The sequence below is a fragment of the Chiloscyllium punctatum genome, chromosome 44 (assembly GCF_047496795.1).
Source record: "Chiloscyllium punctatum isolate Juve2018m chromosome 44, sChiPun1.3, whole genome shotgun sequence".
Lineage (NCBI taxonomy): Eukaryota > Metazoa > Chordata > Chondrichthyes > Orectolobiformes > Hemiscylliidae > Chiloscyllium > Chiloscyllium punctatum.
Genome location: NC_092782.1, coordinates 24,570,290 through 24,592,047, shown reverse-complemented (window position 1 = coordinate 24,592,047; position 21,758 = coordinate 24,570,290). Strand labels below are relative to the sequence as shown.

At 39.7% G+C, this 21,758-nt stretch overlaps 1 protein-coding gene across 1 annotated transcript in view; it reads right to left on the bottom strand.

Annotated features, from left to right (window-relative positions):
* Positions 1–21,758, bottom strand: part of LOC140466810 (laminin subunit beta-1-like) — a 98,311-nt gene that overhangs the window by 52,637 nt on the left and 23,916 nt on the right. Inside the window, exons 8-17 of the mRNA XM_072562458.1 lie at positions 18,388–18,508; positions 14,480–14,668; positions 12,016–12,195; positions 9,168–9,280; positions 7,977–8,056; positions 7,121–7,256; positions 6,878–7,036; positions 6,657–6,784; positions 6,331–6,451; positions 5,493–5,694 (exon numbers count right to left, since the gene is read on the bottom strand). Coding sequence (XP_072418559.1) covers positions 5,493–5,694; positions 6,331–6,451; positions 6,657–6,784; positions 6,878–7,036; positions 7,121–7,256; positions 7,977–8,056; positions 9,168–9,280; positions 12,016–12,195; positions 14,480–14,668; positions 18,388–18,508 — 1,429 coding nt within the window. The remainder of the gene's footprint in view (positions 1–5,492; positions 5,695–6,330; positions 6,452–6,656; positions 6,785–6,877; positions 7,037–7,120; positions 7,257–7,976; positions 8,057–9,167; positions 9,281–12,015; positions 12,196–14,479; positions 14,669–18,387; positions 18,509–21,758) is intronic.

The window sequence follows — 21,758 nt, the reverse complement described above, 5'->3', positions numbered from 1 at the left end:
TAACTCTACTGAAAAGGGATAGTTGAGGCACAAGACAGGAGAAAAATTAATAAAAAGGAAGCATAGACAGGTTGTTTTTACTTACTTTAAAAGTGACCTAGATTGGTAATTGCAGAGACTCTGACCAAAATCCTCTAATTCCTTGGTAGACTGGAGAATTACAAACTTTACAGTAACAAAGAAAGGGAGCAAGGATAAGACTCGCAACAACAGGCTTTTTTTAGTTCATTCACCCAGGTTGTGATTCTCATTGACCAGGCCACGGTGGCAGAGTGGTTAGCACTGCTGCCTCACAGTGTCAGAGACCCAAGTTAATTCCCACCTCAGGTGACTGTGTGGAGTTTGCACATTCTCCCCGTGTCTGCGTGGGTTTCCTCCCACAATCCAAAGATGTGGAGGTTAGGTAAATTGGCCATGCTAAATTGCCGGTAGTGTTAGGTGAAGGGGTAAATGTAGGGGAATGGGTCTGGGTAGGTTGCGCTTCGGCAGGTCGGTGTGGACTTGTTGGGCCGAAGAGCCTGTTTCCACACTGTAAATAATCTAATCTAAGTAATCTAATCTTATTGGCTCAGCCTTAATTACGCAGAGGATGGTTAAGAGTAGCAATAGCTCTGAAGTCACATGTAAGCCTGACTAGCTAAGGACAGCAGATTCCTTCCCTAAAAAAAGAAAAAAAAAGTGAACCAGATGGCTTTTCCAATAATAGCTAGACTCTTAATTCCAGACTTTTTGTTTTAAATACAGTCAATTCTGCTCTAATGTGTGTTTCTTCAATGCAAATTGGCTTTACTGCGATTGAAGAATTTACAGTTATTTGCAGAATGCCAATTTTTCTTACCTGTATTGGCTAAAACAGGACTCTGGCCCCACTAGTTTAAATGGAGATTCTCTTATATCGCGAGATTGAGAGAGAATGGGAGTATCACAATATATCAGAACTGACTATTGAATTTGCTTAAATCTGCCAAGGGGGATTTGAACACAGACCCCCAGAACATTACCCAAATTTCTGTACTAATAGTCTAGCGATTATAACACTAAGCAATTGTCTCCCCAGTATTTGTGTGAAAGCCTTCAGAAATTATTCTTTGGGCCAAAATTCATAGTTTTACAAACACAAATGAATGCAGCATTAGAAAAACTGTTTATCAAAGTAGCTTGAGAGTTTTTGATAAGGTAACAGAGGATTGTGTGTAAGGAACTGGGACCTTGCATTTATGTCACACTACAGGTGACCCCACTACACGATATATATATCACTCACACACACACACACACACACACACATCTAAAAGTTGGAAGTTCTACATTGGAGGAAGGCTAATTTTAACGGTATTAGGCAAGAACTTTCAAAAGCTGACTGGGGGCAGATGTTCACAGGTAAACAGACAGCTGGAAAATGGAAAGCTTTCAGAAATGAGACAATGAGAGTCCAGAGACAGTTTACTCCTGTTAGGGTGAAAGGGAAGGCTGGTAGGTGGAGGGAATGCTGGATGACGAGAGAAATTGAAGGTTCGGTTAAGAAAAAAAAGGAAACATATGTCAGGTTTCGACAAGATAGATTGAATGAATCCTAAGAAAAATAGGAGTATACATAAGAGGGAAATCAGGAGACCAAAAAGGAGACATGAGAAAGTTCTGGATTCTCCTTAACTCTATTTGCCAAAGGGTTTTTACAAATACATGAAGGACAAAAAGGGTAACTAGGGAGAGAATAGGGCTCCTCAAAAATCAGCAAGGCACCCTTTGTGTGGAGCCACAGGAGATAGGGGAGATACTAAACGAGTATTTTGTATCAGTATTTACTGTGGACATGGAGGATATAGAATGTAGGGAAATAGATGATGACATTTTGAAAAATGCCCATATTACAGGGAAGGAAGTGCTGAATGTCTCGAAACACATAAAAGTGGTTAAATCCCCAGGACCTGATCAGGTGTACCCTAGAACTCAGTGGGAAGCTAGGGAAGTGATTGCTGGGCTTCTTGCTGAGATATTTATATCATCGATAGTCACAGGTGAGGTGCCAGAAGACTAGAGGTTGGCCAACGTGGTGCCATGTTCAAGAAAGGTGGTAAGGACAAGCCAGGGAATTATAGACCAATGAGCAAGTTGTTGGAGGGAATCCAGAGGGAAAGGATGTACATGTATTTGGAAAGGCAAGGATTGATTAGAGATAATCAACATGGCTTTGTGCGTGGGAAATCATGTCTCACAAACTTGATTGAGTTTTCTGAAGATGTAACAAAGAGGATTGATAAGGGCAGAGTGGTGGACGTGATCTACATGGACTTCAGTAAGGTGTTCGAAAAGGTTCCCCATGGGAGACTAGTTAGCAAGTTTAGATCCCACGGAATATAGGGAGAACTATCCATTTGGATACAGAACTGGCTCAAAGGTAGAAGACAGAGGGTGGTGGTGGAGGGTTGTTTTTCAGACTGGAGGCCTGTGAACAATGGAGTGCCACAAGGATCGGTGCTGGGTCTACTATTTTTCATCACTTTTAAAAATGATTTGGATGTGAGCATAAGAGATATAGTTAGTTTGCAGATGACACCAAAATTGAAGTGGATAGCGAAGAAGGTTACCTCAGATTACAATGGGATCTTGATCAGGTGGGCCAATGGGCTGTAAAGTGGCAGATGGAGTTTGATTTAAATAAATGCGAGGTGCTGCATTTTGGGAAAGCAAATTTTAGCAGGACTTATACACTTAATGATAAGGTCTTGGGGAGTGTTGCTGAACAAAGAGACCTTGGAGAGCAGGTTCATAGCTCCTTGAAAGTGGAGTCGCAGGTAGATAGGATAGTGAAGGAGTAGTTTTGGTTGCTTTCCTTTATTGGTCAGAGTATTGAGTACAGGAGTTAGGAGGTCATGTTGCGGCTGTACAGGACATTGGTTAGGCCACTTTTGGAATATTGCATTCAATTCTGGTCTCCTTCCTATTGGAAAGATGTTGTGAAGCTTGAAAGGGTTCAGAAAAGATTTACAAGGATATTGCCAGGGTTGGAGGATTTGAGCTACAGGGAGAGGTTGAATAGGTAGGGGCTGTTTTGTCTGGACGTAAGAGAATGAGGGTTGACATTATAGAGGTTTACAAAATCATGAGGAGCATGGATAGGATAAATAGACAAAATGGGAACCATAAATAGACAAAGTCTCTTTCCTGGAGTGGGGAGTCCAGAACTATAGACCATAGGTTTAGGGTGAGAGGGAAAGATATAAAAGAGACCTAAGGGGCAATTTTTTCATGTAGAGGTGTGATACATGTATGGAATGAGTTGCCAAAGGAAGTGTTGGAGGCTAGTACAATTGCAACATTTAAAAGGCATTTGGATAGGTATATGAATAGGAAGGGTTTGGAGGGATATGTGCCAGGTGCTGGCAGGTGGGACTAGATTGGGTTGGGATATCTGGTCAGCATGGACAGGTTAGACCGAAGGGTCTGTTTCCGTGCTGTACGTTTCTATGACTACGGGGTGAATTTGCATTTGCAGAATTGTATTTGCAGATACAGTCTATTTTTGCTCAAAAAGCAACAACCTGCAGGCAGTCAGTCCATGTGACATTTTATCAATTCCTACTTTGGAAACAGAACCAGTCTGACTCAAGGTTGGGATACAGACAGACTCTAATCTCTCACCTTTAATGCATTGTCTGAGCTGAAATGTCACTTTTTTAAATTATAAAACCTTAAGTTATCTTGAGAACGTGACTTGAAAATAGTTCTGGGATTTCTACACTAATGAACCAAAAACCTGCAGCCCATTCTAAAAGATGAAAGACTTAACAGCAATCTAGGTTTGTTCAATATATGATTTAATTGTATGACACTGTGATCTTTTGCTATAAATTCTGCATCTTCTGATCGTACCGCACTAGCTACCTGATGAAGGAGAAGCACACTGAAAAGTAGTACCCTGTGCTTCCAAATAAACCTGTTGGACTATAGCCTGGTGCTGTGCAATTTTTGACTTTGCCCACTCCAGTCCAAACACCAGTACCTCCACATTATGTTCTTGTGTTCTAATAATTAATTGTCACTGTTTTGTATTCATTCTTTTAATTCAGTTTTACTTACCCTCTGGCAAACAATTTGAAATGCTTCTTGAAAATTTAAATCCATCCCAGACCAATAAAATCACTGATTCATTAATCTACAAAGCTCTTCAAAGCATTCCTCAAAGATCATGATCCAAAACTGTTCAACTATGCTCTTTAAACAAGCATTGATAACATGCTGATAAGACATCTGAATATTCTTTTCACTGAAAATGTCAAATTTACTGCCCTTAGTTGTCCTTCATGTATAACTTCTTGCTAAGCTTATAAATCAGTTTTATAAAATTAAAACTGCCATACCAAAGCAACTGGAACATAGAACATTACAGTGCAGTACAGGCTCCTCGATGTTGTGTCGACCTGTGAAAACAATCTGAAGCCCACCTAACCTATGCTATTCAATTCTCATCCACATGCCTATCCAATGACCACTTATATGTTTGTAAAGTTGGCAAGTCTACTAATGTTCCAAGCTGTGTATTCCATTCCCCTACTACTGAGTAAAGAAGCTCACACTGACATTTGTCCTATATCTATCACCCTCACAATTTAAAGCAATGTCCCCCTCATGCTCGCCATCACCATCCAAGGAAAAAGGCTCTCATTGTCCAAAATATCTAACCTTCTTATTATCTTATATGACTCAATTAAGTCATATCTCAACCACCTTCTCTAATGAAAACAGCCTCAAGTCCCTCAGCCTTTCAGTGTAGGGTCTTCCCCTCCATACCAGGCAGCATTATAGTAAAACTCCTCCTAGTAAATGTCATGACAATCCTGACCACAACTTTCTAATTAAGCTATTACACCCTTCAATACTGAATTATTTTTAAAAAGTACAAAGCCACAACAGAAGATAAATCACAAGTCGGTGTACCAGCAAAGAAATAAATTCTTCAAAAAAATACATACTCAGCATATTGAAGTGGATGTGAAAAACTACTTTTGAAAAAAACCATAGGTTACAATTTTGAAAGGGTACAATTTTGGCACCTTTTATATTCTTATTCAAATGCTTAACTATTCCATTGTTTGTCCTGACTTATCAAGAGCAATTTGCAGTAATACATTCCATATTCCCTTATCCTTTAAAGAAATGTTCAAAGCCACGATCATCTTCTTTAAGATTTCATGACCAGTCTTAAGTTTATGCCTTTTTGTTATTGATACACTAAACAGCAGAAATAAATCTTTCACTAGTTTTTCCTCCAATCCTTCAAAGTAAAGATGCAATTAAGTCTTCAAAGTCTATGTTTCAATGTCCTTTCTAAACTGTAAATGAGTTCAAACTGTGAACGAATGTTTATACCATATTTATTAAAATCTCTCTTGTTTTCAAATCTAAGTAATTACTGCTCTGGTTACCCCATATTTCTCAACCACCAGCCCACCATGATAAATATTTTGTAGAAAGAATGAAGATAAACATACGTAAAGCTCCTTCGTGGATTATGGAAGAAATGCTAGATAGGATGCCCTTACAGACATCAGTCATTGGAGTTTTAGTAACACTTTGACTGTTCTCCAAGCAGCGGTATCGTTGGAAGGTTTCCCAGGCTTTGTTTGTGACAATCTCACTCAATTCCCCTACAGAGAATATATCCAGTGACTTGCAGTGGGGCATGAGTACAAGCTGGAAAAATATTGAATTAAGAATCAGTTCCTTTGTCAAAATCCATTCTCTTTTAGAGAAGTTCAAAGTTTTACATTTTGTATCATTGGAGATTAAGACTTAAGAGCAATTTTACTTATCTCTGCTTTTCTACAAAACAGAATCTAATAGAACATGCTGACTTCAGCAGGAATTTCTGATTCAATTTAGAGTGAAAAGCTGTAATCTAGGCAAACATATTGTAAGACCTACCAGTTACTTTCACATACATCCGTAAACATTACAACCATACTGGCTTAAAGCTACAATTGTAACTTGTGGCACTTGTAAGTATTAAAATGGAAAAAGGGGTATTGGTACCTGGACATACCAATACATTTTCTGGATTAGTGGTGCTGGAAGAGCACAGCATTTAAGGCAGCATCCAAGGAGCTGCAAAATTGATGTTTCGGGCAAAAGCCCTTCATCAGGAATCCTGATGAAGGGCTTTTGCCCGAAACGTCGATTTTGCTGCCCCTTGGATGCTGCCTGAACTGCTGTGCTCTTCTAGCACCACTAATCCAGAATCTGGTTTCCGGCATCTACCACGCCAATACATTTATCAATTAGATTTACTGAAGTAAATTTTAGATAATATTTATTTATAGACATACATACCGAATCTATGAGTGTATAAGGAGTTTCCATTTCATCATCAGTTGAGTACTTTGTTAACTCTAAACGAATGGTGTAATTAAGTTCTTTCTCAAAGCATACAGGCCGAGGTAGGACCACATATCTAGAGAGGAACATTATGACCAACATTCATAGTTATTCCAATACTTTAGACTGGTGGCTTACTACAATTCACAACATTTTATTTACCTTAAGTTGGCTTTATCCTGTTACAAGTCCACTATGCTACTTCCTTCCAAATTTTGTCAAAGAATATGCAAAATCTAAAACAGTTAACAAGTAAAACAATTAAGTACTTTGATTCTAACCTTGATCCTGATGGCAGAGAAAAGACTTGGTTGTCATCAGCAGGTGTAGTATTCCCACATCGACTGCTGCTGTGAATTTTACCAGGACGGAACACAGTTATTTTTGCTTCTTCCCAGTTTTTTGGTAGCTGAACAGAAGGAGCACATTGCATTCATGTCAATATTACTAACAGTTCTATGAAAGTATTATGGAGACAGCTTACTGAATGAAGATTACTAACCTGAGGTTCATAACGTATCAGCAGATCATACTCCATGGAATATGGGATGTTGTGTACATGGAATTCTAGATACGCTCCTTCAGGAGCCTTTACCAATCCAATTCCTGTCCAGGTTGGAGAATGATTTTGCGGAGACTGGCGCTGTACTATTGTCGCTTCCTGCAATGAAGGAAAGTCATCACGAGTGTTTCAAAAAGTCAGAAAGGACCTCTATACAACTGTCCCTAATCAAAGCTAACTTACAGGACCCAAGGCAGCCTCCTCTGCCTCGTATGTGTAATGATCCAGGGCAATAAAATAAAACCCAGATTCAACTTCATTGCAGCGACGTCCAACCATATGATTTTTGCACGGGCACTGGCCTGTCTCTGCAGAACAGCTGTAAAAGCAAAACCAGTATTACTTCATTGCAACCTGAAACATGCGCATTGGGACTATGCTTAATGGGAGTATTTGGGGGCAAGGAGAAAAGACAGAAGACCGTGTGGAGTACTTTCTCCTAATGGGAGTTGTAGTCTGTTACATTTAAAATTATAATGTCTTTCCATTGGGCACTTCATTAGCAGCAGACATTAAAACAAAAGACAATTTTCCTCCCCCCATGAAAAGCTAACACACTTTTGTTACTATTAAACACACAAAGAAATGAGCACATACTGACATAATTTTTCTCCAACTTACATTAGGACACATGCACAAAATCATCATTTGAACAAAATATAACATCAGGGCTTCTGATAAACAAAGTGGTACAACATCAAGAGTTATCATCTCCAGAATCAGATAGGCATGAGGAGAAAATTAGAGGAACTGAAAGGGCAGCAGAGAGATGATCACATTGTTAAAGAAAACTTGTTTTATAAATCATCATTTTCATATAAGTAGCTATTGGAAAAAGAATATCATTTGGGAGCATTCTTTCAATTGCTATTCAACCACGAGGCAGTTGAACGAAAAGACACTTTTAGAAGCAACTCGCTGTTGCATTTATCACTACCTCCTTTCATCCAAACTGTTGTGGCATTTGAGTGTTCCCAGTTAATCAGTAATCATTTGAACATTTCTTCTGTATAATAAATGATTAAGAAGCCAGCCTTACTCATTGCTGTAGGATCCCCCCAAGTCACAGTCACAGGGGCGACACCCATCAAGATCACTGCTTAATCCCCAGTGCTGCGGCTGTAAAACAATAAATCGATATAGCTTTAAGTATCACATGACTACAGCCAAACTATTGAGAGACTAACTTAATTATGCATGGTCTTAAATCATGTGGTAAATCTAAATAGTCAGTTCATATTCTTCAACTTCATTAAAGTTTTTTTAATATAAAAATCACACTGCCACAAAAAACAAATCTGTGGACTCGGAAATAAACTAGAGAAGCTGTTTTCAGTGACAAATAATTTAAATCCCATGTTCATTATTCCAAAAATAGAGAATTAGCTCAATTTTCTTTTGAAAGGGGCTGAATACTTTCACCAGCTTTGTTGAACAAACTTTAGTAAGTTTTTCCCACCACATTCTGTAAAAAAAAAGTGGGCGGCACGGTGGCACAGTGGTTAGCACTGCTGCCTCACAGCGCCGGAGACCCGGGTTCAATTCCCGCCTCAGGCGACTAACTGTGTGGAGTTTGCACATTTTTCCCGTGTCTGCGTGGGTTTCCTCCGGTTTCCTCCCACAGTCCAAAGATGTGCAGGTCAGGTGAATTGGCCATGCTAAATTGCCTGTAGTGTTAGGTATGGGGTTGATGTAGATGTATGGGTGGGTACGCTTCGGTGGGGCGGTGTGGACTTGTTGGGCCGAAGGGCCTGTTTCCACACTGTAAGTAATCTAATCTAATCTAATCTAAGCTTCATGGAAGAATCAGGTCTCAGTTTAATTGCTGTACACCTCCTGGACACAATACATTTAGGGCTGGGAACTGATGTGTTCACTTACAGGAAAGTACGCTCAGTTTATTTTGATTCTTTGAATAAAATAGATAGGTTAAATCAAGCAAGGCCTTTAGTACTCTATCATTTAAGGAAACAAATTCTCTGGTTGACCTACCCAGATATCAAGAATAAATTTCTGTTAGCGCACTGGGATGAGGGCTCATATACAGAAATCAATGATGCCAGTAGAAAATAAGTATCTGCACTGTAGGTTGGCAAATTTGATGCTAGTTCAAAGATTTAGGATGATAAAACTAACCATGTGTTCCTTGAAAGGTTTAAATTAACTTCAACTCAAAAACCTTGAACAATTTTTGGCATTTTGTCCATTTCTGATTCTGTAGTTTTCTTACCAGACACTGATCACAGTTCCTTCCCGTCACTAGACGCTTACAGAAACAATTTCCCGTTACATCATCGCATGGAGTTCCGCCTGGATGAGTTCCCAAATGGTTACAGGTACATGCTAAGGTGACCAAAATGAAATGTGTCAGCAATGCTCTGTTTTAGTGATGCAGGAACGTTTAAAATTAATTTTGGAGGTGAGTATATGGTTTGTGGGTCATAGAATTTCAACTGCTGTCTGACCGTACCACACCGTAGGAATGAGTGATCAGAGGAAAATCCGGTAGATGTTTGAACTGGGCAGGTCATTAAATGGATCCCTAACACTTCTACCCACACACGCAGAAAGCTATTCAAAAAGAAGGCTTCTACAATGACTGTATGGCTCTGATTATAATTTTAATGTATAGAGCATATGCAATATATTCTTTCCCTAGTTACACTGGGTTTTGAGTGGTCTATCTCTACAGGGCTATTGAAATACCCTAAGCTGAGGCAAGCCTTTTAAGTTTAAGATGTACATGGGGTCAGAATTAACATCCCCAATTCTTCCTAACTTGCAATTTGAGGTGGAGACAGGAGTGGTTTACATCTGCTTGTTTCATCTGTACAGAAGTTAATTAAATTAGCAAAAGTGGTTCGGTCCCAAAGATTGCCATGATATTTGAATCAAACCTCAACCTGGAAACATGTGAGTTTCCTGATTATACCTGCAAACAAATATCATAGGCTCAACAGGCTTTCCATTAACTTCTGCTGAAATTTTTTGTTCAATGTAATTCATGGAATGTAAGCACTGCTGAGCCTGCATTTAGTACCCATCCCTCATCACCCTTGAGAATGCTGTGGTGAGCTGTGTGTTTGAACCACTGCAGTCCTCCTGCTGTAAGTGAATGCATAATACTGATGTGAATGCAGATGACACAAAGGTTGGAGGTGCCGTTGATAGCATCGAGGGCTATTGCAGGCTGCAGCACAACATTGACAAGATGCCGAGCTGGGCTGAGAAATGGCAAATGGAGTTCAACCTGGATAAATGCGAAGTGATGCATTTCAGAAGGTCAAACTTGAATGCTAAATATAGGATTAAAGACAGGATTCTTGAAAGTGTGGAGGAACAGAGGGATCTGGGCATGCAAGTACACAGATCCCTCAAAGTTGCCACCCAAGTGGATAGGGTTGTTAAGAAAGCATATGGTGTTTTGGCTTTGATTAACAGGGGGATCGAGTTTAAGAGCCTTGAGGTTTTGCTACAGCTCTACAAGTCCCTGGTGAGACCACACTTGGAATGCTGTGTCCAGTTCTGATCACCCTACTATAGGAAAGATACAGAGATTTTGGAGAGGGTGTAAAGAAGGTTTACCAGGACGCTGCTTGGACTGGAGAGCTTGCCTTATGAAGAAAGGTTGAAAAAGCTCAGACCTTTCTCTCTGGAGAGAAGGAGGAAGAGAGGAGACCTGATCTAGGTGTACCCCCAAGATAATGAGAGGAATAGATAGAGTCAATAGCCAGAGATTTTTCTCCAGGGCAGGATTGACTGGTACGAGGGGGTATAGTTTTAAGATATTAGGGGAAAGGTATTAAGGAGACGGCAGAAGTAGGTTCTTTACACAGAGAGTTGTGAAAGCATGGAATGTGTTGCCAGCAGTGGAAGCAGAGTCATTAGGGACATCTAAGCGACTGCTGGACATGTACATGGAGAGCAGTGAGTTGAGGGGTGTGTAGGTTAAGTATTAATATTTTACATTAGGATTACACCTCGACACAACATCGTGGGCCAAAGGGCCTGTTCTGTGGTATACTTTTCTACATTCTATGTTCTACTGTTAGGGAAGGAATTCCCAGCTTTTAATCTGGTGACACTGAATACACTGAATTCAAAGTCAGGATGGTGAGTGGCTTGGGCAGGAATTTCCAATTGGTGGTATTTCCACATGTTGCAGCCCTTGCAGATGGTGTTGTGGTGAATTTGGAAGAAGCGAAGAAGCCTTGTTGAAACACCACAGTGCATCTTGTAGATGGTACCCTTTGCTGTTACTGTGTGACAGTGGTGGTGGGAGTGAACGTTTGTGGATGTGCCTTGCCTTGGATCATGACAAGTTTTGTTTTAAGTGTTGTTGGAGCTGCACCATCCAGGCCACTGGGGAGTATTCCATCACACTCGTGTCTTATGGGTGATGAAATTACTTGATGCAGAATTCCTAGCCTCTGACCTGTCCTTCATATGGATAATCCCATTCATCTTTTGGTCAAAATTGAAACTTGGAAGTCATGAATAAAGTATGAGAAGTATGGTGTGTAGCACAATATCATCAGAAGGGTTCAGGATTTTCAGCTACTGCTTGAATAGAACAAACGTATTATACTGACAGGAGAAACTTGGATTCTGTGCTCGTAAGCCATTCAATTTATCAAAGGATATGCTATCAAAAAATTATACTGCTCACTTCTACCTGATTATACATCTTATATGCTTCCTGATCACTTCCAATTCCTTTTCCAGATTCCCAGCACCTACATAGCTCTTGTAAAACATTTAAAATATTTGCGTAGTTTGTGACAAAATGGCCCACATCTTAATTTAATTTCCCCACTAGAGTTATCATAGAAATTCACTGATAGAAATTTAATTAAGTCATTTAAGTCACCAAAGCACTTAACTTTTCATTTCTCTAAACTGATGAACAAACCATTGTATGCTGATCCAATTTCATATAAACACAATCCTACACTAAAATAGTATGATAGCTTATTCTCAATCACACTTGTAAACAGATTTCATGGGAGAAGATAAATAAAAAACATAAAACAAAGCACACAATGTGTATCAATTTTCAAAAATAGTCATCTACTTACACTGGCAACCCAATGGGTCATCTGCACTTAGGCCAAAGAAACCCTCTTTGCAGAGATCACAGCGTTCACCCTCAATGTTGAGTTTACAGCGGCACTGCCCCGCAATGAGATTAGCTGTCAAATCCGTGTAGCTGTCACAGATTCCACCATTTAATGATCCAGCAGGGTCACAGTTACAAGCTGCATTCGCAATAGATTCAAGTAATTTATATATCAAGAGTACAGAAAATTGCATTTCAATTTACTTAAACAAATGTCATCAGTTAATTATATTTTTAGCTCAAAAATGTTTTTGTTTTACCATGACCACTGTTTGCAAGAGTGAATTTGAGCCGAAAGGCCCACATTTGTAAGTTCATATTTGGTTCAGTTGCTATGAATTGTCAGCAAAGTGATAGTTTTCTTTTTTCTTTCTTGGGATGCAGACATCGCTGGCAAAGCCAGCATTTGTTCACCATTACTCATAGACCTTGAGCAGAGTGATTTGCTCGGCCATTTTAAAAGGCTCAAATGCATTATTGAACTCACATGTAGGACTGACTGGGTGGCAACGGTAGATTTCCTTTCCTGCAGGACATTAGTGAACTAAATTTGTTCTTACAACAATGATCGTTTCATAGTTACCATTAAGGAGAAATAACTTTATGTTCTATTTTAACTGCTGTGGTGGACTTTAAAGCTGGGTGTCTAGAGAAAGGCCAGTCAGCCTTGACAGGCCTCTTCACCATTCAGTAAAATCATGAATGATCTGATCGCAGCCTCAGCTCCACATTTCCTGCTAACCCCAAAAACATTTCATTCCTAGATTATCAAAAACCTATCTAGTTTTGCCAATACCTTGTATAACCGAAATATATCCTCTCTAAACAACAACATTCTATTAACTGTTTGAACGACAGAGTCAGAGACAGACTCTTCAGTCCAATTAGTCCATGCCAACCAAATATCCTAAAGTAATCTAGTGTCATTTTCCAACATTTGGCCCATATTCTTCTAAACCATTCTTACTCATGAACCCAGCCAGATGACCTTTAGACGTTGTAATTGTTGTACCTGGACACTAAACAATTGCAATCAATGTATTAGGACACCCAGATCACTCTGCATCTTAAAACTGTGCAATGTCTCACCATTTAGACAATTTTGAAAACACTTTCAGCCAAAATGGACAGTCACATTTTCCCAGATTATACTTCCCAGACCTTGACCCATTCTCATAACATACCTATATATTGTAGCCTCATCTCCCCCCACAACATAATTTTCTACCTTTGTCGCATCAGCAAATTTACCAACCATACTTTCATACCTGCATCCAAGTCATTTATACAAATTGTAATATGCTGAGACTTTGCACTGATTCCTGTTACATACCAGTCGTTACATTTTGCCAATCAGAAAATGACTAATCCTGCCTTTGTTTTCCTGTTAGCTAACTAATCTCCTATCCATATCAATAGGTTAGCCCCTCACAAAGTCAGATGACAGAAATCACAAGCTTTTGGAGTGTAGACCCTTTGTCAGGTGAAGTGAGAGAGAAGCACACAGAGCACAGTATTTATAGGCAGAGAGATCAAAAGATCATACAAATGGTGTGAGTGGAGTGTTAAATAAGAAGTCTCTGCAGGTGATCAAAAGTGTCAGATGGTGTGAGTAAAGTATCTACAGCTGAATAGCAAGTGAAGGTATGGTAATGATCTCTCTACTTCAATTAGTTTCTACAGTTTTGGATTACTGTGGTTATTTTGGTTCGGCCCACCGCATGTGAACCTTATACCTATCATGTTATTCCAGTCATTTGGTTTAACTCCAGCACCATCTTATTTTTTAATTTTTTGTAATCATCTCTCTGTCTCATTTAATCAGATTATAGGTTAACCCTTCGCTTGTTATTCAGCTGTAGACACTTTACTCACACGGCTGACACTTTTGATCACCTTTGGAGATTTATTACTTGGCACTCCACTTGCACCATTTGTATGATCTTTCGATCTCTCGGCCTATAAATTCTGGGTCTGTGCGCTTCTCTCTCACTTCACCTGACAAAGAGCTACATTCTGAAAGCTTGTGATTTCAAATAAATCTGTTGGATTATAACGGGTGTTGTGTGTTTTCTTACTTTGAACTAGGGTGGACAACCCCTCACACCAGCTCAATGACATTTACAGTGACATTAACATGACATCAGCATCTCATCCAGTCCTAATTGTAACAAATATGTGCTTCTTATCACATTGCAAATTTGTTTGTATCCAGATAATTTTGAATTAAGAGTAGGCTTTTTCAAATTCCTTCAGTTCAAAAGTAACGTTGAATTTTCTTAAAGAAAGCTGAACAAAGAAAGTAAACACCTTGAAGCATGTCCCATTCCAAACTCTTAAAAATGCCCTCAAAGAAAAGATCAAACAGATCAATGTCAACCACTCCTTTCACAGATTCTGGTATATCAAATAACAGAACTTACGTTCACAGATGTCACTGGCACGAATACTTCGTTCTGGATGCTGGTAGTAGAAAGGTTTACATTGTTCACAGTGTTGTCCCATTGTGTTATTCCGACAGCCATCACAAACACCACCACTAACGTTACCGGATGCTATATACACAGCCATGTCAAAGTGACATTTATCAGCATGTCCGTTGCAGCTACATCCTGAAATTGAAAATACAAAGCACAAGCTTGTCTTCTCATCTAAGTAGTTCATGGTTCAAGTTAGAATCATTATATATATATATATATATATCTATCTATCAAATTCTCATATGCTTTTAAGGATAAATGGTGGGCCTCTGGCAGCTATTCAGTGCCAGCACACTTGCTTGAGAAGTTTGTTGCCCTAAAAAAAACACAGCTGACAAGGACACACAGATTTACAAGAGAGTTGAAAGAAATGTTTTGGTCTGATCACACTTCTTTGAAGCATCTTAAAAGATTGTATTCTGTTAAAGGGGGAGACATTCAACCAGGATTTGGCAGCTTGAATGCTATTCCATTACAGATCATTATAAAAGTGGTTTTACCGAGAATGGGTGACTCTAGCTGGAATTTAACAGCCATATTTTACAATTTTGGAGAGGGTGTGGTTGGTTTAAGTGAAAGAGGGAGATCAAAACACTTAAGTAACTTTCAACATTCACCAGTGTAAAAATAGCCAAACATGCTCCACAAAATACATTTGTTGCTCATAGCGTGTTTTATTAATTTTTCTATTACCTTTATGTGGGATCTACTGCAAGAGGCACCTTCACGCTCTGGTATGCCACTGATGTAACGTTCATTACTCTGCAAGTCTCAACAGCAGATACCATCAAGTTATGGAAGTAAAATATCAAAGTCCAATGCAGACTTTGAAAGAAAGTCCCAATCATGGTTGCTGGTCAGCAATTGGGTGCAGGGACTAAATGCAACAAAGCATTGCACCAGTTTACTTCAAAATTGTAAAATTCCATCGTTCACAAGAAATTTTGAAGAGATAATTATATTAGAAACTTTGAGAACGCTCATGAGCTGTATTCTGAAACAGCCTATTTCAGTGAGAAAAACGTGACAGCTCATAAATCTAAACAAAATACTGAAAATAAAATACTGAAAATACTGAAAATAAAATAAAAACAGAAAATGCTGGAGAAACTCAGCAAGTCAGGAAGCATCCATCACTGTGGAGAGGGAAACAATTAATGCTTCAAGTCAGACAGGACTCTTTTTCAGTAAATACATAAATCTGTTTGAGATAATTGTATTTTAAGGGGAATGTGAGTGAATAATGTGGCTGGCTAATTGCCAACATCTAGGAAATAATGAGAAACTGCTTGTTTTTGATAAGATTATTGTTTATGAATTCAGTCTAAGAGCTGACTGTTGTGAGCAATATATTTATTTGAAGTGACAAAGATGCCCAACGTAGCTGAATTCCATCAACTGAAATATTCACACAATAACTAAAACTGACCGATAATAAAATATGGTTATGCGAGAGCATCCATTTGATCGGGTATCTAAAGTGAACTTATTTCTGAATCTCTGGGGATGCTCCAGTAAGTTCACTTTGGATAGCTAAATCAAGTGGATAACCATGTAATGATGGATCAGCCATCATGTGAGCATATTAAAAATGTGTCAGCTAAAATATTTACAAAAGTTAAAAACAAAAACAGAAATTGCTGGAAAAACTCAATAGATCTGGCAGAATCTGCGGAGAGAAATCAGAGTTAATGTTTCAGGTCCAGTGATCTTTCTTCAGAACTGATGTTAGCTAGGAAAATGTTTTTTTTTAATGCAAGTGATAGGGTGGTGGTGGTGGTGTTTGGGGACAGGGTGAGGGGGTAAGGATTAAACCATAAGTAGAGGTAGAGCCCATACAGAGAGGGGACAACTGGACAAAAGGAGTGGATAACAGCTCAGGAGAATGAATAGCTTCTAATGGAGCCTGTTCGCAGCTCACAATAGATTGTGTGTCATAGCAGACCATGTGATAGCAAGACCTGGTGCATGAGGTTTGGGTAAGGTTATGGGAGAAGGTGCATCAAGTTCTAAAATTGTAGAACTTGATATGGAGTCCAGAAGGCTGTACCAGTATCCAAGTGGAAAATGAGGTGCTGTTCATCCAGCTTGGACTGAAGTTTTGCTGGAGCACTGTAGCCAGCCCAAGACAGATGTCAATCAGCAAACAAGATGGTGTGTTGAAGTGGCAAGCAGCTGGAAAGTCAAGGACATTTTTGCAGACAGAACGTAGAACAAAGCCATCACCCAGTCTATGCTTCATTTCCCCAATGTAGAGACCACACTGTTAGCAGTGAAGGCAGTAAACTGGGTTGTGTGAAGTGCAGGTGATTTGCTGCTTCAGCTGGGAGGTATGTTTTGGCCCTGGATACTGAGGAGGAATTAAATGGGCAGGTGTTACATCCTTTGTGGTTGCAAGGGAAGGTGCTGTGGGGATGGCTGGGGGAGTTGGGAGTGAAGGACGAGTGGATCAGGGTTTCCTGGAGTAATCCCTTGTCGAAGGCTGACGAGGGAGCAGAGGTGAATGGGTGCCTGGTGGTGCTGTCCTGTTGGAGGTGGTAAAAATGGTGACGAATGATCCCTTGGATATGGATGCTGGGGGGGGATTGAAGGGGAGGACAAGGGGGACCCTATTGCTCTTTTGGGAGGGAAATCAGGGGATGAGGAGAGAAATGTGGGAGATGGGTTGGACCCGGCTGAGGGCCCTGTGAACTACAGTGCTGCGTAATCCTCGGTTGGGATGATATTTTGTCGAAGTTGGCATCATCAGAACACATACAATGGAGACAGAGAAACTGAGAAAATGGAATAAAGTCTTTAAAGGAAGCAGGGTGTGAGGATGTATCATCAAGGGAACTGTGGAAGTTGTTTGGTTGGTAGTGGATATTGGTGGCCAGCCTATCCCCAGAAATGGAAACATGTCAAGGAAGGGAAGGGAGGAGACAGAGATGGACTAGGCATAGGTGAGAACGGAGTGGAAATTAGAAGCAAAATTGATAAACCTTTCCAGTTCTGGATGAAAGATGGAAGCAGCATGGATCATATTATCAATACACTGGAGAAAGGAGTTGAGAGGGAGGGCTGGAGCAGAATTGGAACAAGGAATGTCCCACATACCCCACAAAGAGACAGTCCTGACTGCAGGTACACATGGCTACCCCTTTGACCTGAAGAAAGAGAGAGGAGTTAAAAGAGGAGCTGTTCAGGGTGAGGACGAACTCAGCCAGACAGAGGAACATCCGCAGTTCTTTTGGTTTTTACGTAAGTTAAAATATGTCCACGAAAAGAATGAAGTTTGAACACTACTTTATTCAAGGGATTTGTGGAAGCTAAACTGCAATTGTTGTGCAGCTTTAGCTTTTCAAATCAATCTTGTAGCCAAAATTTGATTTCTCATGTTGTCATTAAGAATCCAATAAAGTGATTATACTGCAATGTATTTCTGTGCATTCTGATTAAAGAAATGAATGGGAATTTATTGAACCTCAGATGTGAAATAGAATGGTAAAAATGATCATATATGTGGGATAGTGTTTCTTAATTGTGGGCTGTGGTTTAGATCACAAAAGGATGTTAGTCCCACAGAACCAAACCACAATAGGAAGAATGTTTGCGTCTTCCTTCAGCAATCTACAGGCAAGGTAGTTGATTACAACCAACTCTACTGTCACTTCACTTGAGGGTGAACTCCTGAGATTGACCCCAAGCCTTTTGGTCTGTACTCAGTGGCTAATGTTGCTGAGTTATGTGGACATGCTGCCTTTTGTTTTATTTTAATGATAAAGAAGGCTACAAGTATATGCTGCATGTAAAAAGGAAGTCCCAAAACGAAAGCATTCATCAACTTGCAAATATTTTGATGTGTGACCCACTTTGGCATGCATTGCTGTTGCGTCCTTCAGCAGGTTTCCAAGGCGCATTATGGTGGAAGTCCTGACATAGCTCACAGTTTAACCCCTTGGTGTTGTGACGACATACACACCGACCATGCACCTGGGAAACAAAATTGAATTGATCGCTTTATGAACTGTTACTTCAAATGACACTTCAGCAACATAAACATTGTGAACATGGCCAAGAACATCCACATTCACTTGACTTAAACACAAGTTAACCACAAACCCAATAATACACTAGATTTCCTGACTGAAAAAAATACTTGCAGCAACACACTCTGAAAGATGTGCTATGGAACCTCCAGATGCCCCAATACATCAATTAGACAGGCTATGTCCAGGAAATCGAAATTTCCAATGGTCAATTGCCTGGTGTCTAAAACCCTCTGAAAATACCCTTGTTATGGACCAGGCCAGACCCTCTTAAAATATTTCAAGAAAGCAGCCCAGACCCTAACTTTTCTCATTGTTTTAAACAGGTGTAACACAGATATTCCAGGAAAGATGCAGCTGGTCAAACCACTTAGTTTTAAACAAAACAGAATTTATTTACAAGATTACCAAGAACACAAACAAGAGAGAACAGAATACCGAATAACTTAACCCATCCGAAAACCCAATAGACTATCCCCACTTAATGATGCTGTTCCAAATACTTGCTACAATCCCCATAAACACCCCTTGGCACAACAGGGAAAATCAAACACAGGCTTTTACATGGAAGAAGGCAGAGAGAGAGAGAGTACCAGCCTGGACCTGCTCCTTTGGGTCCAGCAGTTTCAAAACTCTATTTCTTGCTAATGAAACCAAATCAGAGAAAAACTGAGCTGAGAGAAATGGCCATCCCCCTTTCATTGTACAAGTTCTTTTTTTCCAAAACCTGAAAGCCTTTTGCCTGAGGCAGTAAATGTTAGCTATAATCAAACTAGCCCTAAAACCCTTCAACTTAAGACTTTTCGGAAGCCGTATCTTTTACAACCTCTGAAGAAAAAGTCAAGGACACCATAACCTTATTAAAGATGCAGCATCACATGCTCAACTCTAACGCAGAGTTTGAGTTTTCAGAGGAATCTTGCTTACTTACCCAAATAATTCCAAAATAATAATAATATCCAGGAAGATTATTGTATTGTAAAATGTCCGAGGGATTCAAACCTGTTCCAAGAGTGAGAATTCTTACCATGAAATATGCAAAAGTTCTCTACTATCTGAGATCCTCTTGTATTGTAGAGTTGTTTGTAGCATACTTTTAACCTCAAGTATTATACAACTTGGACCATGATATCACACTGCTGTTGGCTGTGGACAGTGTTTCTACAATCACAGTATATGATCTGATAATATCATAGAATATAAACAGTTTATCTGTAAAGCAACAGGTCATTTTCAGAAAAAGTAGGACATCATACCAGAGCATCAACTCATCAAATAGATGCTCACAAGAAATTCATCAGATAAAGCAGACAACAGAAAAACCCACAGAAGGAAACATTTATGCTAATTAATATCTCATTAATTTTAAACTTGATACTGAGGCAACTGTCACTATAGTATTGGATCATATACCATGGCTGAGCTCACTGAATTATGTCAGTTAAAGATTCAGAATGTGACACAGTTTGGTGATCAAATAGTTTTAAATCTGATGTCAAGTGCTGAAGTGATTCAGAAGACAAGTTTGAATAGGTAACTTAGCTTCCTTCACAGAAACAGAAACTGCTGGAGAAGCTCATAGGTCTGGCAATATCTGTGGAGAGAAATCAGAGTTAATGTTTTGGGTCTGGTGACCCTTCCTCAGAACTCAGTGGTTGGGAGGAAGCGTCACTTGACCCAAAACATTAACTCTGATTTCTCTCCACAGATATTGCCAGACCTACTGAGCTTCTCCAGCAATTTGTATTGGTTTCTAATTTACCATATCCGCAGTTCTTTTGGTTTTTAAACTTAATTTCTTTTGCATCCTAGGAGGAATCCTCAGTACCAGTGAGAGATATCATGTCAAGCAAGAAGCAATCCTCAAACAGTACAACTGATACACTAAATCAGTTGGCTGGACGGCTAGTTTGTGATGCAGAGTGATGCCAATAGTGTAGGTTCAATTTCTACACTGGCTGAGGTTACTACGAAATCCTCTTCATGGTTAAGCAGTCACCAATTGTCTCCCTCTGTCACACAGCCTTCTGGTCCTCTGACTTTACCTTTATCTCAGTCTTTGTAACTATGGTGATTATATCAGTATAATGTCTATAGCTGTTAATATACAATAAACTACTTTTTTAGGAGTCTAAGAGAGAGATTAAGAGGTCTCCTCAACCACAGTAAACTAAACATGACCTTATCATGAAGGTGGATGGTGGCACCAAATCCACTTTCTGCAGAGCAATAATACATAGGAGCCCATACAACACTGATCAGTGGTTCAGATTGCTCATAATACAACCACAACATCCACCTACCCCCATGCCACCCACTTAGATAAGATGCTACTCCCTCACCTACCGACCTTACATATGTTCCTTCTCTCCATAGGTTTTTAATGAGACTTTGTGATATTTAAACTCTTCATTTACTGGAATACAGCACTGTAAAACAAAAGGGATGTGGCTGACCTCCCGCACAGATGCTAAACTAAAAAGGGTTCAACTGAACTGAAGGCACATTGCACATTCGCAAAATGTCTAGCATTGGAACTCAGGCCAAGAAATATAGAGAGTGGTGTGACAACTACAGATCATAATGTCTGATCGTTATGGACATGCTGAAATGTTAATTGCAGTTTTTAAAAAAGGAGATACAGCCAAAGGATGACTGTGATACCACCTGTCTGGAAAGAGACTCAAATGTCACACCTGAAGGTGCCAAGGAAGTTTCAAAAAGGAGAACTGCACTGCAAGCTAAAATATAATTTTGACTACCTCAGACAGTGCACACAATGGTAGAAAAGACAGAATTTGGGTGAGAGACATGTTCGCATCTTCCCCCTTGAATAATACAAGAGACAAAACAAGTTTCAGCCCTGGTCTGTTTTTGTTAGTATGCAGAAGTTCTTGCTTGTGCTGGCCTATGTACCCAATAAACTCATTCTTTCATTAACACAAGAATATCTGGGTGTATGGACCCTTGTAAAACAAATGCATTTGAACTGGGAGAAAAGTACCTCCACAAGGGGAGGGATCCTTCACTCCAATCCAAGGAGATAGGTGAATAAAGAAGGGGAGCCAGTTCAGCCTTCCAAACTCAGGAGCTCGACAATTGTGGGCACCCCACCTGGAACTCAAATAAGCTGGCGAGCCTGAAAATTAGTTGTTACAGGGGACAAAAAAGGGTAAGAAAGTAGGTGTGGGAAC